This window comes from Gorilla gorilla, chromosome 4 (assembly GCF_029281585.2).
Source record: "Gorilla gorilla gorilla isolate KB3781 chromosome 4, NHGRI_mGorGor1-v2.1_pri, whole genome shotgun sequence".
NCBI lineage: Eukaryota > Metazoa > Chordata > Mammalia > Primates > Hominidae > Gorilla > Gorilla gorilla.
In genome coordinates this window covers 30,509,856-30,537,129 of record NC_073228.2, presented here as the reverse complement: position 1 = coordinate 30,537,129, position 27,274 = coordinate 30,509,856, and the positions used below count along the sequence as shown (strand labels likewise).

Below are 27,274 nucleotides of genomic sequence, written 5' to 3'. Positions count from 1 at the left end.
CCTGGATGTGTCTCATGATTGGGATTTTGAAGGAATAAGATGATGAAGGCTCAAGTGCCAGGAATTCGGAGTCAGACCGTGGTGGGTGAGGGACCCAGTTCCAACTCAGCTACTTGCATCTGTGCAACCTCAGACAAGGTACTTAATGGTCTCTGCTCCCTCCCCACTCCATCTGTAAAAGAACAGGTCTTGCCTCATACATTGTATGTAAAGCACCAAGTTCCTGTCACATGCAAGCACACAAGAAGTGCTAGCGAATAATATTAGCAATAATTAGAGAAGTGTCTGGCATCCCACTCAGTATTTTCTTCTACTTTTTAGAGAACTCAGCTCTGCTGAACCACTTAGCGAATGATAGACTATTCAAAGGAAACAAAAAGCCGGCTGGTTTGCTGTGTGCAGCGTATGGGGTGCTGTGGTCCTTCCTGTCTCTGCACACTGGCAGGCCTTATAAAGTTTCCTTTATTTTGTTCAGGGTGGAGGTCTGGGCACTTGGCCACCCTCAGGCCTTAGCCAGGGAGGTGGCATCACCACTCAGGGCCTCTATCAGGAGAGAAAGTAGGTTTAGTTTAGGGCTTGAGCTTGCTGTATTTTGGGGATGGAGATAGGGAAGGAAGACACATGAATGGGCTGGCAGAGGGTGTGACATGGAGCAGGCATTGAGGACAGTGGAAGCCAGGTGTCACAAGCCCTGCCTCTTTCTGGCTGAGTGTAGTTGGGCAAGTCACAGTCTCCTTGTAGCTCAGTGGTGTCAGGGAAATGGTGACCGTAGACCTATCTGCTGTCCCTTCCTTTTCTATCACTGTGAAACTCAAGCCAGGGAATCACGTGGATGATGGTTGGTAAATGGATAATCCACTTGATCAAGTGCGAAGGGGAATGGGGCTATTTCTTGTGCCTGCTAGTGTGGAAAGAAGGTAGGAAAGAGAAAGGTTCAGAACTTCCATTTTTAGGCAGCAGAAATAACCTTGTCTCTTGAAAATAACTGGCCAGCATGTTCTCTGGGCATGCCTGGCCTTTGGCATTTTAAACAAAAGGCATTTTTGTTTGTTTGTTTTCCTCAGTAGTGTTTCCTGCATCTGCATGGGTCCTCCTCCTCCCTCTCCCAACACATACACTTATACACATACTTCCATAGGTGGCCAGCTTCAGGCAGATGTTTGTGCTTGATCCTAGTTGAGGCTTAGAGATGGACCTTAGGGAATTATGATAATATTTCTAAAATGGCTGTGATGATGTTGGCCAGTTATGGATCCATCACAGCCTTTCACTTATCTGGCAGAAAGCTATCCTTGCACTGGGTCTGGTTCTTAAGAAAATCACTAGTCTCATGCCTCCAACCCCTCACCCCTCACAGACCCCATTTCCTCCTTCATAGCTGCCCCCCTCCTTCAGCAACCACTGTATTGCTCTGATCTACGTTACTCAGGCTGTGGTTCTTCAACATCCTGTCCAGTGCCTCTCCCTGCTCCCCAAATTCTGTGTGCCTCTACTGGAACCCTTCTTGGTACACTTCCATTTGTCAGTCTGGGCCTTGCTGCTAAACCTGGAATCATAGCTTCCTAGATGGCTAGAGCTGGAGGAGAACCAAGAGAACATAAACCAAACCCCAGAGAAGGGAAGTTAGGCAGTTACCAGGTCCACATAGGAAAACAGATGAGACATCCCACCCCCAGAACACAGCCCCTACTTTGATAAGTTCCCTTGATTGCTTTTTTACGGGGTCCTATTCAGTGTGGATTGTGGCTCTGCCCTAGAGACCCTGGCTGATTAGGGACACGATAACTGCCATCTGGCTGGGCAGGAGCAGGCCCTGGAAAAGGGGAGCCAGAATGTTCTCAAGCCAGGTTGAGTTCTCAGATCACAAGTTTCCTTCCTACCTTAGCCCTTTGGGTCCTTGAGATTCTTGAAGGTTGACAGAGAGAAGAATCCCTTTCACTGGATAGTGACTTTGAACTGCCAAACAATTTGGCCTGGTGGATAAAATGCCAACCACAGTGGGAGCCACCAGTTTCTGAATACTCAGCAACCTCCATGTCAGGTGTGAAATGGGGGCCACAGCCCTCCGCAGCCCATCTCAGTCTCTTGGGTCTCTGTGTCCAGAGGGTTCGTGCTGATAGCCGCAGACAGCAGATCCCTCTCTTGGCCTCCCCACATCCCTGCCAAGCTTGATACATGTGAGAAACTGCATTTTCTCCCAAACATAGATAAAAGTGAGCTCCACAAAAAAATTTAAATATAAACCTCCCCAAAATGAAAATTGCCTAACTGTCTCACTGCCCTACTCCTAGGTCATGGTTTTGCCACCAGATAAATCTCCACTATCAGCCTTCATAGCCTGTTGAGTTCAATGTTGCTTGTGTTAGTGACAGTGAATTTGCTTTTGAAAAATGAACTACCGATGAGAACTCCTGTTGAACCTGTATTGTTTGTTATTCTGAGGCAAGGATTTGGCCCGGCTTAATCCGGGGCTTCAAAGCCAATTGCCCTCACTCTGTATACAGAGCGTCAGAGCCCAGTGGCGTGGATGATAAGAGAAGTAAGGGTTGAAGACACTGGGAAAGTGGGTTGGGGAGAGAGTGCTTTGATCTCTTTTTAAAGTATTTTCTGAAAGCAAAAGTCTATCAGAAGGAAGTGCCTTTAAAAAAAGTCTAAGAGAAGCAACTGATCTTCCAAAACAACATCCATTCCACACACTCTCACCCCTGCCCCTCCCTCAGGGAAAAGATTTCTTAAATGTGCTTTGGGTGAATTAGAAAACTGTGTGTGTATGCCTCTATGTATGTGTGTGAAACGTGAAAATCGATTTATTATCTTCAAAATCAGAACTCACTTGGCTACAAAAGGCTTGGTCTCAGTGTAGGTGGCACCAGCAGCCCCACTCCTAACCCCAGCCTTGGATGCTGGGCCCTGGCCTCTTCCCCGCACACCCAGGATTCCTCCTGAAAAGCCCCCACGGACATCAGGGTTGGAGAAACAAAGGGTTTTAAGGGGACCCCTGCCGTTTCACTGCTGTAGGGTTCTTTTCAGACTCTGAGCTCCAAGGCGCCTGTGTATGTGTACACACATATATAATTTTTAACCTAAATGTATTGAAGTGGAACATTCCTACAGAAGAGTCCACAGGTCTTAAGGGTGCAGCTTTACAGACTTGCACAAAATAAACACACTCGTGTAACCTTCATCCAGATAAAGAAATAGATCATCACCACCACCGCCCCAGAATCCTTCTTGTGTGCCTGCCCAGTCAGAGCCATCCCCACCTTTGAAACCGCTCTCTAGACTTCTGACCCCTTCTGGCTGGTGTTCCCCTACATTAAGGGAGGGTCCGTGTAGCTGTTCCTGGAGTCCCCAGGGACCTCCGAGAAAGTCGGGGCTGCAGTGGGGTTGGGGCTTGGGGGACCCTCCAGGTGGAGAGAATCTAGGGGTATCCCCTAGTCTCTGTCCCTTTCCCCAGGAAAGGGGCTGAGAGTAAGGGCCTTGAATTTGGCCACCGCTTTGGCCGGGGAGCTCCCGCGGCTCTCGCAGCACAGCTAGAACTTGCGTGTTCCCTCAGCAGTGAGTTCGCAGTTACGGGTTTGTTGCCAGAATGAAAAAAGCCCCAAACCCTTGCCCCGCGCCCCGCGCGCCTCCAACACCGAGAAACGTCCGAGGAAGCTTATCTTAGCAGTTCATTCTAAAGCTATTTCCGAGTATGAATAGATAAAGGCTCCAGCTCCGCATCCTTTCAGAGCCTGTTTCATGATCAGAGGAGAAGCCCCGGGCTTTCATCTCCTCCCGGGCCGGCGAGCAGGCGGCTTGTTTATTCCCCTGGCGGAGCCGTTTCCGCGTGTGCCGTGGGTGGGGTGGGGGGAGCCCCTATCTGTCTGGGGGCGCGGGAGCCCGACGGCGCGCGGGGAACTGGGGGAGCATGGAGAGGGCGCTTGGGGCGCGGAGAGAAGGTGCGGGGCACGTGGAAAGCGTGCCGAGGGGCTGGGAAGAGGGAGGGACAGGAGGACGGGGTGGGAGCAGGGAGAGGGTAGGAGGCATAGGGAGAGGGTGCAGGGAGGGGAGCGGGGGAGCGCGCAAGGAGGGGGCTTGCTGGGGCGGACCCAGAGGTAGAGCGCAGAGTGCCCGGGACAGGCGGGCTTCACCGCCAGCGCTGGTGGCAGGGCCTGCGTGGACACAGGCGGCACACACAGTGTCTTCCTTCTTGGTCACCTCCCCCACCCCAACACACAAACAGGGAGGCGTTGCTTTCCACCGTAGGGTGTTGGTTTTCAGGTACATTCTATGTCATAAATCACAGAAACAATTTACATCTCACTCCATCATTTCAAACCTTTCATTAGAGAGGCAGAGCTCACAGGAAGTCACAGCTCCGAAACCCAGCCTGGCCTCTGTCGCCTGAGGCATGCCACGCTGGGGAACACCCCCAAGTCAGGCGTCTAGGCACCAACTTTAGTCCCTTCAAGAACCCAAGGGCAGATGCCCAAGGGGCCTTGAATTCTCCCCTCAACCTGGGCAGGAAGCCAATGGAGGGGACAGAGGGGGCCTCACTTTCACAGGCAGCCCTTTCCCAACGCTGGGTGGACCCTTCCTCCTTCTGGAGCCACCTAGGCAGGGAAATGGTAGTGCTTAGGGCCCCCCACCCCACCCCAGAGTGGGTTCTGCATGGCTCAGAAGCAGTCCCCCAACTAGACCTTGCCAAGACCTAGACATCTGTTGCATTGAAGGCAATGGAACTCCCTGAGGCAGTTCAGGCCACAGCAGAGGGCTTTTGAACTCCCCATTCAGACCAGACATCATACGTCCCTGTCCCTTGGCTTCTGAGCGCTGCTGCCTTAGGTAGAGGGGAATTGGTGGGCAGGGGAGGTGAGGCTGGGAGGTACTCCCCTTCCTTGTGTCGATGCCCACATCTCCTTATCAGTCAGGAATCTGGCCTATGATCAGCTTCCAGCAGGGGCCAGGTCCCAAGACACCAGCTGGGGCTGCAGAGAACAGGCTCCTCAAAGGCCTTCCAGAAAGCACTTAGTCAGTGTCAGCCTGGCCTCCTGGGCTGTGGAAATGAAGCCCAGCAGGGAGAAGGAGAGGGGAAGGCCAGGGCCCCTTAGCCTCCTCTCAGCCTAGGCTATGACGCATGCCAAAGTGGCAGTGAGCCCTTCGCTCCTGGCCCCCTATGTGGACACTGGCCCTGGAGGGAAGCCATGGCTGCCCTCTGCTGTTGCCACCTGTAATGATGACAGGAAACAAGCTGAGTGCAGGCCCCCGGTGCCAGGCCAGCCCAAGTATGGCCAGGGCTGCCCCATTTTGTGGCTGTTTCTGTGGCAGTTACAAAATGGTGGCCTGCAGGGGGCAGGATTCTTGGCCTTACCCCAGGGAAGGGGGAGGTGAGGCAGCTGCTGCCCTCCCTGCTTCAGCTGTTGGCCCACCAGGAGAGAGGCAGGGCCGGGAAAGGGTGGTGCAAGATCCAGCTGCGCCCCCAGGCCCCATAGGGGGGCTGGTAAGCAGGAGGCAGGGTTGGGTTCCTGAGCCCCTCACTTCCCCCATTCCTGGAGAGGGGGTGGGGTGGACATTTGAAAATGCTTTCAATTGACATCTGAGACAAATTCTTCCACAAGGTTTATAAGTCCCTAGACTTGCAGCTAGAACTTCCCTCCTCCCTCCAGGCACGCACACATCCACACATGCGCACTTGCACACCACTCACATGCGCCTGGGCACACACACCCCACATCCCCACATCCCCTCCCTGCAGTGCTTGCACAGGCCTCTCCTCCAGCAAGAGAGGGGCACAGGCGAGGCTGGGTGGGGCGTGGGCTGGCAAGGAAGTGAACCCTCCACCTTGGTCGGGGTCCTGGCCTGGGCTTAGGGCCTGCCAGCTTATAGAGGCCTTGATCTTTTCTGGAAGCCCTGTTCTGTCCAGGTAAGCTGGTGCCCCTGGTGACAAAATAGGGGCCTCTGATCAGCTGTTTGTGGCATCTTGGACAGCTTCTCCAGGGTCCCGTACTGTCTTGGGTTAGTGAGAGGCAGAGAACCACCTGATGGTTGTCCCAGAGTGGACCAGCTGGGCAGTGGCACAGCTCAGTGGGGCTTAGTGTCTTCACTGTGTCTTCAGCTAGGTTTGGATCCTGTTTCTCTTGGGGAACACCTTTGTGGAAGATCAGCTGGGGTGGGGGATGGAGTCTGAGGAGGATCGTGGGAAGTTCCGTTCTTCCCTCTGGTGAAGTCAGGGACCTAGTGACTAGGGGAGGGAGCTGTGCCCAGAGCGTTTGTGTATGCGCTGTGCTGTTGTGTGTGCGTATGTGCTGAGGGGTGTGCCTTGAACCTCAGGGCCCTTGACAGCCTCAGCATGGGCTGCAGGAAATGACAAACTTTCTGGGTTTTGGTGAATCCATTTTCACAGAAGTAGGTCATACCACTTCTCCATTTACTTTGCTGAGGGTGGAGTGCAGCAGGGGTCCGTGGTAATTCACGCAGCAGTCTATGAGATAGGTGGTAATGTTATCCTCATTTTAGAGATAAGGAAACCAAGGCACAGAGAGGTTCAAGCAAGTTGTCTAAGGCTTATCAGTGGGGTCCAGGCTGTGACCATGGCAGATGGTTTCAGAATCCATGCCCTCTCTTATCCATGAGGCTCCTGGACCGACTTTCCCCTGATACTCAGGGTGCACAGGTCCAGGTGAGGTGTTCACAGGGAGAAATACCCCCGATAGACACACTGGAAGAACCTAAACCTAGCAGGGTTTTGGACAGCAGTCTCCTGTTTTCCTGCAAGCTGGTTTTAGGCCTAAGGATTTCCACAGAGGCATGACCCAGAGGAGGCAGCTCATTATTTATGGAAGCAGCTGATGGGGGTTTCCGGCCCCCTATAACTGCACCCCAGAACTTCAGTTGTGTGTGGGCTGGCAAAGGACAGGCGGGAAATTAAGGCAGCAAGGTTGGCGTCAGAATCTGCTCCCACAATCCTGACTGGGGTCTCTGTGCTTCAGCTGCTCATGGGCACTAGCCCCAAGTCTTAGGGGATTATGGGGGAGGGGATAAGTGAATTTGGGAAATGGTGTAAACTCTCCTCCTAGACACAGACTGATAGCTGCAGGGGCTCAGAGACAGCAGCCAGTGCCACCTTTTCACTGTGCAGCGCGGGCAGAGGGGGAAGTGAGTTGTGCAGGTCACACAGCTGTGACCAATGCCAGGATCGCTGGCCAAAAGGGCAGCATCTGTTAGCGGCCTTCTGCCCCCTTGCTCACTCTGTTCCATCTCTCCTGGTGCTCTGTCCACACGCTCCGCCTCACCCCTCGGCTCCCCCAGGAGGATGTTCCCCAGCTACAAGGTAAAAGTCACAGGCATGAACCCCAAGACCAAGTATATCCTGCTGATTGACATTGTCCCTGCCGATGACCATCGCTACAAGTTCTGTGACAACAAATGGTAAGTGGACCCTGACCGCATCACCCACCTTCCCTCAACTGCCCACTTGCCACGCCCCCACCTAGTGTTTTGTCCGGGGGATTTCTTAGCTACCTGAGTGACTGCCCAGGTCTGCAGGCTGGAGTCCACTGCCTGGAACTGGCTGTGCGGAGGCTGAGGTGGCCAGTGAATGTCTGCATGCCTGCTTCAGGTGGGGCTGGGGTTGGGCTGAAAACCAGCTGCATGTCTGGGAGTTTGGTGGATCGCAAGGGTCTGTACTCTCCTTATGGCCATGGGTAGTCAGGACTTGGTGACTATGCTGTCAGGTGACAGACAAATCATTAACACTGGCCAGATTTAGACTGTCAGTGCTTCACTGTGGGGAAGATGGGAGCAGTTCTCTTGGGGACTTTAAGAGCAAGCCATTACCTGCTGTGTGGGGGCACTCTCCTGTTTCTCCATGTTCTCCTTGGCTTCAGGCCCCTCCAGCCATCCAGACGAAGTGAGGCTCCACCAGGGGGTTGGTGGATGGGACCCTTTGGCAAGGGGCTGGGAGACATAGAGAGGTAAAGGGACAAAACCAAAAGGGGCCAGGTAAATAAACGCTGGGCTACCTTTCATGAAACCAACTCCTTAGTCCCTGACTGCCTGGGAGCTCGGAACAGCGCTCCAGGAGCGAGCAGCCAGCCAGGACACTGGGCTCCGTGGCAAGTGAGCCACAGAGCTGGAGAGATTGGGCCGAGCAGGCAGGATTTGGTGGCCACGTCCTGGCAAGGGCCATGTTTCTGTTTCTTCTCCCTCTCTGGGCTAGAACTCAGAGCAGGCTCTGGCTGTGGGGAGAGCTACCAATTAATTTCTTACCATTGTTTTGGGGACAAGCCTTTTGAGAGTTGTCTAGGTCCTCTGAGAAGCTCCCTCTAAATAATATAATTTATAACATGTGACAATCATAATCATACCAGGTGTAGCGGCTCATGTCTGTAATCCCAGCTACTCTGGAGGCAGAGGCAGGAGGATGACTTGAAGGTCAGGAGTTTGAGACCAGCCTGGGTAATATAGTAAGATCCTTGTCTCTGTAAAAAATGTAAAAAGTTAACTGGGCATGGAGGTGCATGCCTGTAGTCACAGCTACTTGGGAGGCTGAGGCAGAAGGATTGCTTGAGCCCAGGAATTGGAGGCTGCAGGGAGCTATGATCATACCACTAGCATGGGTGACAGAGTGAGAACCTGTCTCTTAAAAAGAAAAAAAATTTTAAATCATAAGTGTAAATATACATAGAAGTGCCTAAATCTCCTCACAATATCTTTGTGATTAGCCCCAGTCCTTCAATTAAATGATCCCATTTCCCTGTAACCTCCCTTTTCTTTTCTACTGCAGTAAAATAAAGGAGATTCAGAACTGCTCTCTCCTCAGCATTCTCTCCTCTGTCCCTCACACTCCTACCCTTGAAGTACTAATTTGACAATGTGGTGGGACCAGCAGCTATTTTTTTCTCTGGTCAATGGGGGTTTGCTCCAAGAGGGGACGGGGAATCTGGCCTCACCAGCCCCTGGAGTAATCACCTGCTCTCATCTGCTCTGTTGGCAGGATGGTGGCAGGGAAGGCTGAGCCGGCCATGCCAGGAAGGCTGTATGTCCACCCGGATTCTCCTGCCACAGGAGCCCACTGGATGCGGCAGCTGGTCTCCTTCCAGAAGCTGAAGCTGACAAACAACCACCTGGACCCCTTTGGCCATGTAAGCATGGGGGCTGCCTGGCCCCAGGAGGCAAGTCTGGGGCAGTTTTAGGGGTGGGACAGGCCAGGATGGGGATAGGGAGAATCCACTCCGGGATCCAGCTCCAGGCTTTGGCGCTCACTGACCAGTTTAGGGAAGGAGCTCAAGCCTCTGAGGCCTGCAGAGAGCTGGACTTCCTTCCAGGCCACTTACTGGCTGGGTAACTCTGGACAATTGTCTCAGCCTTTTTGAGCCTCACTTTCCTTGTCTAGAAAATGGAGATGACCACATGTACCTTTCATGGTTGTGAGACTTAAATGAGAGGGTATACAGGAAGCACTTTGCACATAGGAGGTGCTAAATAAATGGCAGCTATGATGATAAAGGTGACGGGTCAGATCTCAGCTTCAGTTCCCCAAAATCTTGCCTTGCTGGAACATAACACAAGAGGGGTAAGCCTTTTCGAGCGAGAGTCACGGATATGTTCCAAAGCCCCTCTTTGGTGTGTACCGTCTGCCTGGCCTGACAGCCGCCTGCTTCTGGAAGAAAAGACCTTGCTCTGGCTCACATGTTAGCTCCTGCTGGATTTGGCCTGGTCCTTACAGAAGAGATTCTGAAGCCCCAGGGATGCTGCTGACGCCCCATCCAGGCTGCCCAAGCTCATTCTTTCCCCATCTGGCCCTGGAAAGTCCACAAAAAAGAGATTTTTATGTGGAAATTTTTAGCTCAAGTGTATGGCAAACAGAAGTCTGGGGACCTGGTACTATCTGCCAGGGCACAGGCCCCACCCCTCGAGACTGCCCGTGGTTTCTGGGGAAGTGCAGGGCAGGGGCAGTGGAGGCTTTGAGATGCAGGTGTGGCTGTTGGGGTTACGAGATGTGCAGGTATGTCCCGCTTTTACGTCCCAGCTCTGAAGCATAGTTCCTATGGAAAACTCCAGCCATGCTTCTTTTCTGATTGATGGGTATGTAACTGGCATTGAGCTTCTAGTTTTAATTTCTCAGAATCTATTCAGTTCGCTTCTGAGTCATTGGTGAGCTATAAACAAGCAGCTAGGAGAATGTTTAATTAATGCAGTCAACTCCTGACTTATCTTATCTGGTTTGTGAGTCGCTTTACCGGGTTTCCCATACAGGGCAGGCAGATTCCCAATGGGGAGGATCAGCCAAGTTCCCACCTCCCCAAGCCCCAAGGCATTTCAGCTGAGAGGCAGAGGGGCTTCCTGGGTCTCCCTGGGCACTATCCTGGTCAAGACTTTGTTCCCAGTCAACTCCTACCCAACTTCCTATGCTTGGCCAGGCTGTGGCACCAGCCTCAAAGGGTAGGGAGGGTCTCTGTGTGTGGAGGCTAGGGAACCTGGCCCACGACTGCACACACACACAGACCCCATGGGGGGCGAATACAGAGCTTGTGGGGAGCTGCATCTTTGGGTGGCCATTTGTCCCTAGAGATCCAAACCTGGAGAGGATTTTGGATGAGCCAGCTTGTTGTCAGGGCTGCCAGCTGCAGGGATGTCTCAGAGGACACCTCTGCTTCCCTGACCTCTAGAAAGCGAGAGCAGAGGGAGTTAAGGGATGGAAAGCTGCGCCTTCTTTAGGAAGTGGGAGAGAGCGCTCTGGCCTTCACAGCCCAGCAGTAGCTTTTCACAGCCTGGCTAACCTCTTCAGTAGCTCTCCCTGGGTCTGTGAGTGGTTTGTGATAAACTGCATAGAAGTCAGGGCCAGTGAGGCTGCTTGATGGGCTTGTGATGCTGGGGGTGCCCCTGGCTACATCTGCCATGCCTGCCTGGGGCTTCCCTTGCCTTGATGAAAGGGACACTACCCACAGGAACTTAGCTTTTTCCCTGGATGAGTGGGACGCAGAGCATTTTCCTTCTCCCTTCATCCCCACACTTACCCAGTACTTGCAGTTTATTGGCTACAACAGCCCTGTGGGTGTGGCAGGGCCCAGGTACCGTCTCAGACCCAGGCCTTCTGCTTCCAGGTCCAGTGTCTCTGGGCTTCTCCACTGCCTTTCTGTACCCAAGGCTCTCGCTGCGGTATCTTCACCTATTTAGAGAACCCTTGAAGAGGGAGCAGCCTCTGGCCATTCAGACAAGGGCTGTGGAGAGACCTATCAGGGCCCAGCAACCCATTTGGACATTGATTTTCTTCTGCCTCTTGGCCCGTGCCCGTGGGAGTGGTGAGCTCCCACTGAAGGATGAAGGAGTCACCCTTCTTGGCTTCTCAGTGCAAGAGGCTGGGGAAAAGCCACGTTGTATTGGGAATTGCCCTTCCTTCTGCACAACCACTTCTACATTTTCAGCTTGCCCTGAAAGCTTCCAGGCCTCAAGGGACTTTCTCCAGCCACATGGGCTTGGACTTTTCTTGGGGATCCTCACAGTATCCCAGGAGCTTGAGCAGCTGCCTCCTATTGGCAGCCCTCACCCCCAACTCCTGCCCCAAAGGGTGGGCTCTCTCCTCGCGAAAGGGCAAGTTGAGAGCTCATGAGAGTGGCTGTGGTATCATCTTGGGGTCCAACAGGTGGACTCAGTGTCCTTCTAGCTTGGAGATCCCTGGGCCCAAGCCATCCCATTTCCTCATCCCAGGAGATGAGCAGGGTGGCTGAGAGCCCATGTGTCTGCTTGCTGGTGCCTTAAGGCTTCAAAGAGCAGGAAGCCCTGACTGTCGGGGGCGGGGGTGTGGAACAGCTATTTTGGGATAATCCGGGTTTTCCTATCATTCAAGATTCCTTTCTTCCATGAATGCTGCTCTTCTCTGAAGTCTGAGGACCTTAGATTGAAGTCTTGGGCCTGGTAGCCTGTCCTGTATGGCACATGGGGCCCTGGAACAGGAAACTCTCAGACCACATGGCCAGAACCTCCTAAAAGGACTGAGCTCCCACTAGAACACTCCTTGTGGGTTTTTGCTGTGGGATTAGGAAAGCCTTCACAGCAGAAATCCACAAGGAATTTTCCAGTCCGAACCTTGGAAGGCAGGTTCAGGAGGGCAGATTCAGACCTGGGAGTCAGCTCCAGTCCTGAGGTTGGGCCAGGCTGGAGCAGAAAGGACCATGGGGCTGGGGCTGGATGAGCTGCCTCCAGGTGGCCCGAATTCAGCTTTGCTTCTGCTGTTCTGCTGGCCACAGAAGCTGCCTGCCCACTGTCCCTCCTGCCTGCCACTACCTCCCACGCCCAGCAGGGTCCTGTGCCAGGCGACTATGAGATGGGAAAGGAAACTGCTTCCCTCGGCTTTCTTCCCTTCTCCTCTTCTGAATAAGCTTCTAGCAATACCTGGGCTTCAGGAAGTCAGGGAGGGCCTCACTGGGGCGTAGGTGGGACCTGTATCCTGTAGCACGATGAGGAAATGGTGGCATGCAGGTATCCCAGATTGCTGAGGAGGGAGGGCCAGTTTATGATTTCTGACACAGTGAGTCCAACTGTTGGAGGGGCTGCATTAGCCCCTGGGCTAGAGGTGTGGGCTGCAGTTCCTCAGTCACAAAGTAGCACGCATTAGTCCCCTTAATATGCGACTTCCTTCTAGCCACTGGGCTTCATAACTGGCATAGGCCTGACTGCCACACCCTTAGGCCTGGGACTATTTTCCCACCTTCTTCGCCTAGGTAGCTACTCCTGAGCTGCGAGATACAAGCTCAAATGCATCTTCTTCAGAGAGAAAGGTTGGGGTCCTCATTCCATGCTGTCAGAGCACTATGCACCTTTTCATGCTAGTACTTGCCAAGGTTATAATTTTATACCTATTTGCATCTTAAAATTTTATTTATGAATAGGAAATACTTTCACAAGCTTTAAACATAAATCATTGAATAAATTAAAATGTCTACAATACGACATCTCTCTCTACTTGTTCCTGATCCACTGTTTCTTTCAACCCCCAGTACAGGCAACCACGGCTGCCAATTTCTTTTCAGCATTTTTTTTTTTTTTTTTTTGCACATAGGCAGAATGTGTAATCTGGAATCCCCTCTTTTACACACAAAAGGTAGCATACTATAGAACATTTTTTGCATTTGCTCTGTAAACTTAATAATATCTCTTGGAGAATAGTCTATTCAGAGAGGGCTTCCTCATCCCTTTTGCAGCTGCACAGAATTATTATTATTTTAATTTGTTTTGAGATAGAGTTTCGCTCTTGTTGCCCAGGCTGGAGTGCAATGGTGTGATCTTGGCTGACTGCAGCCTCCACCTCCCGGGTTTAATCAATTCTCCTGCCTCAGCCTCCTGAATATCTGGGATTACAGGTGCCTGCCACTATGCCCAGCTAATTTTTGTATTTTTTTTTTTTTTTAGTAGAGACAGGGTTTCACCATGTTGATCAGACTAGTCTCAAACTCTGACCTCAGGTGATCCACCTGCCTCGGCCTCCCAAAGTGCTGGGATTGCAGGCACATGCCACCGCGCCCGGCCTGCAGTTGCATAGAATTTTATCAAAATGATTGTTTCAGAAATCATGTAGCCAGTTCTTGTTGAAGGAATTAGGTGTTTTTTTATTCTTTGCTCTTCTGATTAAGCTTGTACATATGCCATTTTATGCTGTGCCAAGTATATCTGTGAGATAAATGGCCTGTTCAAAGGGTACATGGATTTGTAACTTTGAAAATATCACCAAATTCCCCTCCATGGGAGCTGTACTGATGTATATATTTCCACCACTGCTGTGGCCTTACCAATAAGGGTGGGAGAGCAAACTTGTGGATTTTTGTCAGTTTGACAGGTGAAATGTGGATATCAGTGTTAGCTTTAATTTGCATTTCCTTTATTATGAGTAAGGTTAAGCATCTTCTTTTAATAAATTTCCTCTCCTGTGAACTGCTGTTCTCATCCTTTGCTCATTTTTCTTGTAGGTTTTTGATATCAATTTCTAGGAACTCTTATAAATTAGGAGGATGTAGCTCTTATCTGTGATGAGTTACACATGTCCAGGTTATAATTTGTCATTTGGTTTTGCCTGTAGTGATATTCCCACACCGACGCTTTTGATTGAATTGACCAGTCTTTTCCTTATAGATTTTGGATTTTGAGTTATTGAAAGCCCTAATCCCCTCCTTACTTATAAGGGACTTTTCTTTTAGTATTTTATGGATTTATTTTTACATTTAAACCATTGATCCTTTTGAAATTTATCCTGGCATTGATTTGAGGTGTGAATCCAATTTTTCTTTTTTTCTACAGAGCTATCCAGTTGTCCCAGCATCACTAATTGAGTTGTCACCTTTCCTCCCCTGGTTGAGGTGCCTTATTTCTGAACACTAAATCCCTATATGAATGTGTGCCTGTTCACACGCCAGTCTTTTAACTGTTGAGACTGGATAATAGGTTTTAGTGTTTGGCAGGACTGGGCCTCCTTGATCTTCTTCAGAGTTTTCTTGGCTAGTCTTGTCTATTTTTTCACATAAATTTTAGAATAAGCTTGTAGTGTTAAAAAAGGAGCTTATTTGTATTTCTATTGGATTTGCCTTAAATTATAAATTTACTTAGAGAAGACTGATAGGAAGGCTTTTCTATTTGCTGAGGGTTTTCTGGTCCTTCAAAACGTATTCAGGTTTCCTTGAAATGGCCCTGCACGTTTCTTGTTAGGTGTGTCACCTGATTTGTTACCATGATAAATGCAGCCTTTCTTTCACTATATTTTCTCACCACTTATTTCTGCTCATTTTCGGGGTTACTATGTGACTACCCCACCAGATAGTAAACCATGAGGTTTCCAATCACTGTGACATCCTAGTGCCTAGCCACCGTGTCTGGCAAGCCAGTGGGTGCTGGTGGATGGTAAGTGCATGAGAAACTCCTGAAGGGGGTGGTAATCAGACAGCAAAGCCACTTCCCCTGCCAGGGGCAGATGTCCCCCCAAAGCTTATGCTGCTAATCTGCCAGTGGGGACCCAGAGCTATTTATCTCCCTCTTTCCTCCTTTCCTCCCACATTTGCTGATCCCTGACAATGTGGCAAGCCCTGAACTCCAGATCAGGTCCCACCCTCCCCAGCTGGGTTAAGGTATGAACTCAGGCTTGGAAACTAGTACCAATTCTGGCTGTGCCTGAAATCGGCTGTCTGATGCTGGGAAAATGCCTGCACCTCCCTGATCCTCAGTCCCTTGCCTGTTAAAATAAGGGCAATAATAATTAATGCCTACTTTATACGGATACTGTAAAGATTAATTTTATGGTGGATGTAAATGGCTTAGCACAGGGCCTGGCACATAAGCTATGCTCAGTAAGTGCCAGCTGTTACTGCTGTTGCTGTGGCAGAAGGCAGGAAGGTTTGGAGGCCCCACGGTACCACCCCAGTGTTGCTCCCATAGGAGTGAGGCCTAAGGTTCCCTGGGCAAGGCCTCTTGAGTGGGCTGATGGGCTCCCTGACTTAGATCTAGTTTGAATTTTCCTTGGATGCACCTCTTATCATTCTGGGTCTCAGTTTTCTTTCTTTCCTTCTTTGGTGTTTAAGCTGAGATCCTGTCACTGTCCTAACCTCTTTGTAGGGCCGGGGAGGATCAGAAGGATGATGGAGAAGGTAGTCACAGAAAGTAAAATTATGATGCAGGGTAAATCTGGTTTTAGTATCTGACAAAATGGACATTAGCCACACTCTTGAGGGGTTAGCATCCAGATAACATGTGTTCTGTGTTCTGTAGGGCCTGCTGACCCAAGTCCCTTACAGTGTTTAATTGGCACCTTCTCATTAACTCTGAGCTTGTTGAGAGCAGTGTGTGCTCTCTCGCAGGCCATATGGATCCTGCTCCAGACCGTGTCTCCAACCAGCTGTGTGTTCCTGGGCGAGTCACGTCTCCACTACCAGCATTCTGTTCGTCATCTGTAAAATTAGAGAGCTGGACACGAATGATCTCAATGGCCTGCCTCTCCATGCCCTAATGTTCTGTGATTCCAATGTAGATAGATCTGGGCTTTATTGGCCAAGCACGCTATGGCGATCTCTTGAGGAGAGGGATGTTTGGCGCAATTGCAGTTGTTAAAATAGAACAGGCTTCTGAATTGTGGCCAGAACATAATGAATCCCATTTCTGTGAAACGATGATGACGGAACCAGTCATGTAGTGGGGTTGTTGACGTGGCTGGCCCATTTGGCCCCATATCCTCTGCAGCAAATATAAATGTGAAACTCTGGCAAAGTAGTTTAATGTGGCGCCTGAGGAACTTCCAAGCAAAGCCAGGTGTGTGAGTCACTGAGTTGGTTTCACATTCTCCCGGCTGATGGGACTAAGGCTCAAGTTTATACTTGTCTTGGCTCAATGGGTGGGACTTTCTTCCAGATACCTGTCCAGGTTCTAGACTGTCGGAGTCAGAAGGGGTGCTTGGGACCACTTAGTCAAAGGCCCCACTTTATAGATGGGGACCCCAGTGGTTGAAGAAGGAGAAGAGCTTGCTCAGGACTTGACGCTGGTGAACAGAGATCATGAAGGCGTCTGCACCCTTCTCGACTTCTCTATGACCGGGGTTACCCTCACCTAGTGGCTCCCACCTGCCTCTGTAGGACTGGCAGCTTCCCTCTTTGCAGGTTTCCCTGTGAGCCTGGCTGGTTCCCTGTCTCGGAAGATGTGTTGGGCACTCTCTCCACCCTAGTCATCAGGGACTTTGTCTGACGGGCTAAGGAGTTTGGCCTTTATTCCAAGGGTCAAGAGGGAACAATCAAAGGTGGATTGTGTATATAAGGCATTTATTGAGCCCCATATACTGGCAGCAGTGGTAGGAGGGGATGTGGGGGAAAGACGAGGAAATACAAAAGGCCCTGCTCTTAAGCAATGCACATCTTCCTGAATTTCCCAGAAGGTTCTGAGCAGGGGAGTGAACTGATGGGATGTGTTTCAGGAGGAAATGGAGAGAAAGTAGATGGAGGTAGGGGGAGGCTGTCCTAGCAGCCTAGCCAAAGATGGTGGGGCCTGAAGCAGGGGTGTGCAAAGGGAATGGAGGGGCTTTTGTTTTATAGATAGAGTCACAGGAATCGGTCACTGAGTGGACCTGGAGGTGGATGACAGTGAGGAGAAGGGGAGTTGATGATGATACCCAGGGCTTTGACCAGCCCACAACTGCTTGTGACTGCCCAGGTGTCACAGGAGCAGGGTGGCTGCTGCCATGTGTCCTAGTGTCCTGCACAGCCTTCATGAGGTGCTGGTGCCTATGGCTCTGTCCTGGGTTCTCTCAGCCCACGGTCTCTGTTCTCCCTTTGTGCTGCCACCTTTGGAGAGCTAGAGTGACTGGGGGAGGCCTTCATGCCAAGGAGCTGGAACATCGGGAAACTCATGGGAGATCATCTCTGCACATGTTTCATCACCACTTTTGACCTGGGAAATGCCTTAGAGATGATCTCATCTTTAGTGAGCAAGCAAAGACCAGAGAGGAGGGGACTTGCCCACGTTCCCACGGAGGGTTTGTGGTCGTGGCCCAGATCTTCCCACTCTCAAACCCGACCTTGCACTCACTAGATCCTATCTGGGGGCAAAGGAGCCTGGAGGTACAAAAGGATAAAAGGTATAGCCCTTTCTCCTGAGGAGTTTAGAGTTTAATTGAAGGGACAAGAAGAAATAGGAAGCCACTAAGATGCAGAATGACAACAAGGTAGATAACACATGAGAAGTAAGTTTCAGAACTGGGCGTTCAGAGCAGGCCCTTGTACCTGAGACTTCCTGGAAGACCTGGGTCTTCCTAGAAGAGATGTTAGGCCCAGAAGGTGAGAAAAGAATGGGAAAGGAAGATCAAGACAGCAGAGGGACCTGCATGTGCAAAGGTGCGCAGGTAGGAACTGGGCATTCCTGGAGCTATCGGGCCACCTCCCAGGTATTCCATTGCTGGATCTTCCGGGAACGTGGGTCCTTTGTGGATGCCTGCAGCTCTGTGAATAGTGCATGGTGATGGAGTCACCTAAAGGGGCTGGGAGGTGTTTTCCAGGCCCAGTTCCTCTCGCCACAGGAGCATCCCCAGCGTCCTGGAAAGGGACAGACATCGAGGCCTCTCTGAGCAGGACCTGTGTCCTGTAGCCTCACTCTGCATTCCTCACCTGGCAGGCCCCCAGTCGGGCAGCAGGTCCCCAGCTGCAGGACCTGGTTTGGGGTTTGGGAGTTATGTACTTGCCTCGTGAAGGTCCGGAGGTTTGTCACTGAGGGCTGAGATGGGAGTGGCCAGTGCAGAAGGCAGAAAGTGTGGTTCCTGCTGGATGGAGTCACCCAGCTCAACCAAGGAGCCCAGGGAAGGCCAGTACCCACAGCCCAGGTCCTGGCCCACCCATTCCTCAGCTGAGCTGGCTCTCTAGGCTATCCCTGTGTCCCAGGGCACGATAAGAGCAGAGTCTTCCCAGACTAAGACTTTGGCCAAGGCTTGCCATAAAAGAGCCTGACTCTGGCCTTTCTCTTGGCACTCTGGTCACTAACAGGTTAAACCTTTCATTAAGCGTCAGTACCAGGTCCCATCCCTGGAAACCTAGAAGGGCGGCAGCCCAACAACCAACCCAAGGAAAGGGCACTGCCAGCTACAGAGAGGGGAGCTCAGAGGGGAAGGGGACCCGAGGGCCCGCCTGGCCTGGCCAGGACAGAAACCAAAGGGTTAACAGAAGCCGCAGGGCTGATAAAATGCCCCAAATTCCTGGTCCTGCCTTCAATGGGGAGGGCGTCTGGCAAATGTCAACGATAAAAAATACATTTTAATGGCACATGATGCAGCTGCTACCGTGGGGCGCAGCCAAATGAAGCAGGTTTGGAGCAGCAACTACTGTGAGCGGCCCCCGGGGGCTCTGGCAGCCGCGCCTCCAGGGCGCTTTGCTAAGCTTTGTCCAGCCGCGGCAACCCGCCTCCCCCAGCCCATGGCATCCTCAAGGGCCTCTTGCCTTCTATGGCACTATTTTGGAAACTGTGCCATCTCCTACCTTGGCACCTTGAACGCTTGAAGAGCTTCTCTGAGGGCTGGGAGCGGCCTTGGGCAGGTCTGAAGGCAGGATACATTTGGGTCTCCCCAGCACACCGTCAGCAGGCCTCTGTGAACGTTGAGAAATGCATAAACAAGGCTAGGTGCGGAGGCTCACGCCTGTAATCCCAGCACTTTGGGAGGCCAAGGTGGGCGGATCACTGGAGGTCAGGAGTTCGAGACCAGCCTGGCCAACATGGTGAAACCCTGTCTCTTCTAAAAATATAAAAATTAGCTGGAAATGATGGAGCACACCTGTAATTTCAGCTACTTGGGAGGCTGAGGTATGAGAATCGCTTGAACCCAGGAGGTAGAGGTTGCAGTGAGCCAAGATTGCGGCACTGCAGTCCAGCCTGGGCAACAAGAGTGAGATTCCATCTCAAAAAAAAAAAAAAAAAGAAAGAAAGAAAAAGAAAGAAAGAAAGGAAAGAAAAGAAATGCATGAACAAATGAGCAATGTGACAAAAAAAGTTACAGTGGGACATTTTCCTCAACTTTTTCCCTCTCTCTCATCCTGCAAAACCCAAGTATTTCTAGAAGAGGCAGGTCATGTGTAAGAAGGGTATTGAGAAGAGGTGAGGCTGGAGGGGGACCCCTGAGGGAGGGAGGTTACATGTTATGATCCCATTTACAAATGTGGAAACTGAGGCACAGAGAAGCCCAGTGACTTGTCTGAGATCAAACAGTGACTCGGTGGCACCCTGGACTTTTGCTGACAGCTCAGAATTCCACCTGCTACACTGTGCTGAGTTCACAGTGGGCTTTGACAGTGTTAAGGGCTTACTCAAGTTCTCCATTACCACAGTGAATCAATTGGTCACATCAAGGAGGGCCTGGGGCTGGGCGTTAGTGCTGGTGCAGAGAGGCTAAGTAGGGCTGGGGTGGGGAGAGTTTGGGGCCCAGGGGCCTGGTTCTTCACTTGGGAGCTCCAGTCCTGGTCAGTAGGCCCCGGATCCTGGGCTTTGAGGAGAATGAGAAAAACCAGGCCAGGGCCAGATGAATGAGGTCAAGGGCCTGGGGCTTGCAGATGGGGACCTGGAGCTCAGCATGAGACCCTTCTCTTCCAGATCATCCTCAACTCTATGCACAAGTACCAGCCGCGGCTCCACATCGTTAAGGCTGATGAGAACAATGCTTTCGGCTCCAAAAACACTGCTTTCTGCACCCACTTGTTCCCAGAGACCTCCTTCATCTCTGTGACCTCCTACCAGAATCACAAGGTACAGCCACTGCCCCACAGCCCCACTTAACACCACCCTGTGTTCTCTTCCACCATGCAGAGAGGCAGAGTGTGAAGCCAGAGTCCCAGCAGGGCTTGGGCAGGCCCAGTGCAGGGACCTCAGAAGCCTAGAGTCCCTCGGAGCCATGAGCAAATCGAATGAGGAACAGAAAAGGACCCTAGATATGTCCATCTCCAGCACAGAGGAATTACGGTCTCTGTGTTTTGGGGAATGGAGAAAATTGGCAACTGTAAAAACCAGGAGCTTGGAGTCTGCCTTGTGGTTTGAGCTTTGGGCCCTTTCATTCCACAGTGTTCTTTCTCCTGGCTCATCTCCTGGTGCCTTCAGAGACAGGGGTAGGGAATGGGGATAGGAGCCCTGGGGTGCTGTCAGCTGGGGTGTGGAAGCAGAGCCTGAGCGGAGGCCCTTCCCAGGCTGTGATAGGAGGCGCCCCAGCCACCTCCCACCCTCACTACTGCCCTGCCCAGCCCGGCCACCCCCACTGCGTCCCAGTCACTGACAGCCGTGCTCTGCCGCCCGTCTGCTTTCCACAGTACGCACATGGGGACTGGCAAGGTGGGCAGGGGTCACTGGGGAAGGGCCGTGGCTGTGGTGGATTTTAGGCAGAAGAGTGACAGAGTCGGAACTGCATCTAGAACGGTCACTCAGAGCCTGATGTAGTTGCACAGACTCAGGCAGCAGGCCCGGGATGCTCACTGGGAAGATGTTACAGGTCCCCAGGAGAGACCCATGGGGACAGAAGCCTGGCAGTGCAGAGGGTTGGGGAGCAGGAGAAAGAATCAGAGGGTGGACAGCAAGGAGTAGGGAGCCGGGGACAAACCAGGTGTGAATGGCAAGGCCCACTTCCCCAGACCTGCCCCAGTTCTGCCTGTGCCTGGGGTTGGGGAGGAGGGAGGGCCAGAGGCCAGTCCAGTCCCACCCTCCTCCCCAAGGAGGGTATTGAGAAGCGGTGAGGCTGGAGAGCGACCCCTGAGGGAGGGAGGTTACATGTTATGATCCCATTTACAAATGTGGAAACTGAGACACATTTGTGTGCCTCACACTGGTGACCCTATGTGTTTTCTCCCCACAGATCACCCAGCTGAAAATTGAGAACAACCCTTTTGCCAAGGGATTCCGGGGCAGTGATGACAGTGACCTGCGTGTGGCCCGACTGCAGAGGTGGGGCTGCGTAGCCTGGGGGTGGGGTGGGCAGATGGGATTCAGGCACGTGGCCTCTGTGACCCTCGATGTATCTTCACTCTCTTCCTGTCTCTCCTCCTGTCCTCCCCACCCCTTCAGCAAAGAATACCCCGTGATTTCCAAAAGCATCATGAGGCAGAGGCTCATCTCCCCCCAGCTCTCAGCCACACCGGACGTGGGCCCCCTGCTCGGCACCCACCAGGCACTCCAGCACTACCAGCACGAGAACGGGGCACACTCACAGCTCCCGGAGCCGCAGGACCTGCCCCTCAGCACCTTTCCAACCCAGAGGGACTCAGGCCTCTTCTATCACTGCCTGAAAAGACGAGGTAGGGCCCTCCTGGTCTAGAAGCCCTAGAGGGTCAGAGGAGGGGTGAGGCTCTCCCCTAAACCACTCTGCAGCGCCCCCCCAACACACACACACTCATCTCGTGCTTGTGTGGCCTGGGAGAGTGGGCCTGAAGGGTTAGGGATCACAGCTGGGCGCAGGGCCATCTTTTGCAGTGCAGGGATGCTGGTTCTCATCTCTCATGCTGCCTTTGGAACCCTCACAGACAGCTTGTAGCCCCGGTGTCCCCAGACACCTTTCTGAGTGTTGCTCTGCAGTCACTGCTCTGAGAGCCTCATGGGGTGAGCTGGGCTCTGCCTGGAAGTGCAGGAAGAGGCTGACACTTCCCAGTCCAGAGGTTTTGGGATTGGGGCTGTTATTTGTCAAAGCAACCTCAATTCCAGAACAGGGAGGACTTGGTGTCTCATGTGCAGGGCCTTCCACCCAATCATTCCTTCCAGGATCTGCAGAGGCTGCTTGAGAGTTGAGATGAGCTATTGTGGATGTAGGTGGGGGCTGGGAAAACAAGCCACAGCACCCTCTGTGCCAGGCCTCTTCGTAAAGAGGAGGAGCCCGGAGCTGGGCACCATCACATCTGTGCTCTGTGCCAGGTCTTGATTCCTCCATGGATAGAATTGCAACAATTCGTGTTACTCCACCAGAAGACCTCATGGGGCTGCTGAAATTCCCCTCGGAATGAGCCTGGGGACTTTTGCTTGCCATCCGGAATGTTCCCTCAGCCCTGGTCCTAGGGACTAGCCCAGCAGAGCTCTGAGATTCCCTGTACAAGTCTCATTAGAACTCAATGACCTACAGCACGGGTTGGCAAACTGTGGCCTTCGGACCTAACCCAGCCTGCTACCTGTACAAAATAGTTTTTACATTTCAGAACAATTGAAAAAAATCAAAAGAATATTTCATGAGATGTGAGCATTATGTGAAATTAAAGTTTTAGTGTCCATAAAGTTTTATTGGAACACAGCCATACTCATTTACTTACAGGTTGTCTATGGCTGCTTTCATGGTACAACAGCAGAGTTTCGTAGTTGCAACAGATACCCTGCGGCCCACAAAGCCTAAGATATTTACTATCTGGTCCTTTGCAGAAAAAGTTTGCCCAGTCTTGACCTAGAGTGAGTAGGCCACCTGCCACGATCAAGAGCTTAGCTCAGGGAGAAGAGAGGGATTTGGAGAGAAGACGGAGAATCGGGCTGAGTGAGGGGCAAAGGAGAGAGCTGGGCAAGGGAGAGGAGCAGGTCTCCCTGGGCAGGGCAGATGCCACCAGCAGGGGCAGAGGAGAGAGGTGAGCAGGGGCAGAGGAGAGAGGTGAGCAGAGGCCTTCACACCCATTTAGCCCCTCTGCTTCCAGCCCCGTGGGCGCACACACAGAGCTCCCCGAATGAATCCCTGGAGAAAACAGGAGGAGGGAGGCCAAGATGAGCCATGGATGCGTGGGGTTTTTGTTGTTGTTGTTGTTATCGTTGTTTTGAGACGGAGTCTCTCTCTGTCTCCCAGGCTGGAGTGCAATGGTGCAATTTGGGCTCACTGCAACCTCTGCCTCCCGAATTCAAGTGATTCTCCTGCCTCAGCCTCCCCAGTAGCTGAGATTACAGGTGTATGCCACCATGCCCAGCTAATTTTTGTATTTTTAGTAGAGATGGGGTTTCACCATGTTGATCAGGCTGGTCTCGAACTCCCGACCTCAAGTGATCCGCCCACCTTGGCCTCCCAAAGTGCTGGGATTACAGGTGTGAGCCACTGCACCCAGCCCGGATGAGTGTTCTTAAATTGGCTCAGTGGGCTGCTCCCCAAACCCTCAGGCCTGGGTCAGCCCTGGATCCCAGGGGAGGTCATGCCACTCCAGATACTTAGGCCCTCCTTGTGGAGGATGTCAAAAGGCACACATACATGATTTGTGGCATCTGATGTCATCTTTCCCCAGAGTATCTGCTTAGCCTGAAAAGTATGTCACCTTTTTCACTTATTATCAATTCTATTTCTTAATTTTGTAGACACTGTGGTGTTGGAATCTGTGTAGTAAAAATCTGATGGCTCTTCTTTAAACACATGTGAGGTTAGTTCATCTTCTAAAAGCAACAGAAACATGCCTACAAGTGGCTTTGGCTCCCTGAGGTCTTCCTGGGAGCTGAGGATGGAGGCAGAAACCTCATGGCCTTAATTTTCTGGCTACTTCAGACAGATGTGGCCTCTGGGCATGGGCTGGCCTGGCAAGTGCCTCTACTTTCCTTGGCCAGGGAGGGCCTAGCCTGAGAATGCCACTGCACACCAAGGCCTCTCACTCTCCCAAGAGTCAAGCTGGCGAAGGATCAAAGCCGAGTGCTGCCTGGCTAAGCCTGGCCCTCAGTGTCCGGTGATGTGGTGTCCCCCGTGGCCTCTGAGTAGGGTCCATAATCTGACCACTTCTTGGCACCTGCAACCCTATAAAAGCTGTGGCTGATTGAAATGGCTCTGGGAGTGCCATGGCAACATGGGGAGGGCGGGCGCGGAGGGACAAGGACAGGCTGTCCCAGCATCCAGCAGGGTGCTCTGGGGCCTGGGCTGGTGGAAATGGTTCTTCCTGAATGTTACTTTGTCTTTCAGCAGACGGTACCCGCCACCTGGACTTACCTTGCAAGCGATCCTATCTGGAAGCCCCCTCTTCGGTGGGGGAGGATCACTATTTCCGTTCCCCCCCTCCCTACGACCAGCAAATGCTGAGCCCCTCCTACTGCAGTGAGGTGACCCCCAGAGAAGCATGTATGTACTCAGGTTCAGGGCCCGAGATTGCCGGGGTGTCTGGGGTGGACGACCTGCCCCCACCTCCGCTGAGCTGTAACATGTGGACTTCAGTGTCGCCGTACACCAGCTATAGCGTGCAGACGATGGAGACTGTGCCGTACCAGCCCTTCCCCACGCACTTCACTGCCACCACCATGATGCCGCGGCTGCCCACCCTCTCCGCTCAGAGCTCCCAGCCACCAGGAAATGCCCACTTCAGTGTCTACAATCAGCTCTCCCAGTCTCAGGTCCGAGAGCGGGGGCCCAGCGCCTCATTCCCAAGAGAGCGCAGCCTCCCCCCAGGGTGTGAGAGGAAGCCACCCTCGCCACATCTAAATGCTGCCAATGAGTTTCTCTACTCTCAAACCTTCTCCTTGTCCCGAGAATCTTCCTTACAGTACCATTCAGGAATGGGGACTGTGGAGAACTGGACTGACGGATGACGCTCACGTCTCCTCCATAGCCCCGGGACCGTGTTGCTCCAGTATTAACCTCTGTGGGTGGCCTGCACTCTACCAAGAAACACAGGAAGGTACTCCAGTGTGTGTGTGTGTGTGTGTGTGTGTGTGTGTGTGTGTGTGTGTGTGTGTGCGCACGAGCATGTATGTATTTGGAGAGCATCTATCTTCTGACATACAACTGAGGTCATGACAAGGAAAAAAAACACCGCATTTATCTAAGAAGTGATTTTGGCTGCAGGACCTGGGTCTATTGTTATCTGACATCTCTTGACATGCCCGTGGGTGGGATGGGAGTGGAGGGTTCATATGAGTTATTGAGAGGGTTTTATAATGGTTGATTTACTCAGGGGCCAGGTGGGGAGGTCTCTCCCATGGGGAAAGATTCTCACTGCTGGGGCGGGAAGATTCTCGCTGCTGGGGTGTGAGGACTCTGTGCACACCTTAGAGTTCCTGGCCTTCTCTTTGCAAGGGGAGCTGAGACTCTGGTTTTGGTAGCAGGAGGCCCACTCCTTTGACTTCTGGAGAGTCTGTGAGACTGCCTGAGAGGTGGGCTCAGCTAAGCTACAACGTGTACTTTGATAGTACAGCTGGCTGCTCAGTGAGTGGCCTAGACATTGATGACCGGAGCTCTGAGGTCTGAGGGACGACGTTCGGAAAGGGTCATGTGCTGAATGTCACCTGAGGGGTATTTTTAAAGGTTTTTTTTTTTCCCTTCAAGAGGAGGGAAAATGCAACCAGTAGCATCTCTGTCATCATTCAGATTTTGTAATAAAGTACAGAGCCCTTCCCCCTAGGTCCCCAACATACAGTCTCTCACTCTGGTGTGTGGAGAGTCGGCCTCCCAGGCACCATACCATCTGCATCCTATGATGGGCAATTATGAAACACGCCTCAGCTGGCATCATCCCCAGGAGGCCACACTGGAGCTGATGTCTGGCATCTCCAGGGCCTGTTCTGCTCTCAGAAAATCTACGCTTCTGGAGTGAGAAAGGCCAACAGAAATAAAGATAATTAAAAAAAATTTGTTTCTTCCAGTAAATTCAGCCGGTGAGCTCAGAGGAGCAAAGAGAATTCTCCAGTGTGGCGCTCACAAAGTCCTCAGCTCTGCGTTTTAGCATCGAACACCACCAGGCCATCAGTGTGGCTGGGGTGAACTCTCCATCAAACTTGGGAAATCACTAAACTCTTTGCATGCTGAATAGCTATTTATATATTATATAAATAAATATATATATTATATATCGCTCTCTCTCACAAATGCAGGCCACATGTCAAATTCAGCTTTGCTTTCTACAAATGAATGAACTTAATAAAAATAAACGTTGGAGGGGGTATTTGGAAAGACATCTATTTAAATTTTTATTACATGTTTGATATTAAAAACTAAGAATGGTTTAGATAAAACATATAAATAAATAAATATATATATATAAACACACACACACACTACAGATAAGGCTTTTTTAGAAAACACATTAGCTAACAGGTGATATGGAACTTCAAGTGTTTTGTTATATAGCATGGATGTTTTATTTTGCATATCGGAACATAAAGCCATTTTACAACTGTGAAGTGTGTGGATGCTCTTTATTACTGACTTGTCATTTCTTGGCTCTGCAATGGCCTCTGCCTCTTTTTTGCTGGTATTTTTTTTCTCAAGTGTCAGGTGAGGCCCTCAGTACCTCTGAACCGTGTACCGTGGAGCCTCTGAGCTCAGAGTGAAGTCACTTTGGACCACAGAGCAATTGCACCTTTGATCTCATGCTACTCCCTGGGTTATGAATCTGGACTCCAGGGTCCACAAAGACCCCAGAAGGGCGGGCAGGCAGTAAAGCAGGAATCTGTCTCCTTTCAGCAGTCAACACATAAGCTGGCCATTTGGGGGAAGTGGTCTCATAAGTAGGGAATTCCTGGTGGGATTTATGCAGCTGCTTCAGAAAAGGAACCGAAGAGCAGGTTCGAGTCAGTGCGGGGGGCTTCCTGGAGCAGTCAGGGGCACGAGCTCATCACCACCATCACCCCAGAATGGGTGAGTCAAGGCCTGGCAAAGTCCCCATTCGCCTGCACCTTTGCCAGGTCCCTAAAGCTTGGCCACAAGATGGAGAGAGGAAAAGCAAGGTGAAATCCAGCCCAGGTTCACCCTAGATTGGAAGAGGCAGGCGCGCTGCTGGGTCTCCCTCCTTACAGCCTTGCCACCTGCCCTGCCCCTCATTGCTCCTTCCCCAAAGCTGCTTACCCGCATCCACCATCTCCACTGCAGGCTGGTCTAGGAACC

General features: G+C 51.7%; 1 protein-coding gene across 2 annotated transcripts in view; it reads left to right on the top strand.

Moving 5' to 3' along the window:
• TBX4 (T-box transcription factor 4) overlaps nt 1–26,541 on the top strand; it is a 28,555-nt gene extending 2,014 nt beyond the window's left edge. The window contains exons 3-8 of one of the 2 annotated variants that reach the window (XM_019026527.4): nt 7,291–7,410; nt 8,978–9,125; nt 20,077–20,229; nt 21,323–21,411; nt 21,532–21,761; nt 24,365–26,541. In XM_019026527.4, the coding sequence (XP_018882072.1) occupies nt 7,291–7,410; nt 8,978–9,125; nt 20,077–20,229; nt 21,323–21,411; nt 21,532–21,761; nt 24,365–24,981 (1,357 nt within the window). In that variant the 3' untranslated portion in view covers nt 24,982–26,541. Of the gene's footprint in view, nt 1–7,290; nt 7,411–8,977; nt 9,126–20,076; nt 20,230–21,322; nt 21,412–21,531; nt 21,762–24,361 lie in introns of both variants that reach the window. The other variant, XM_019026526.4, reaches the window with a different exon arrangement.
• The last annotated feature ends 733 nt before the right edge of the window (nt 26,542–27,274 follow it).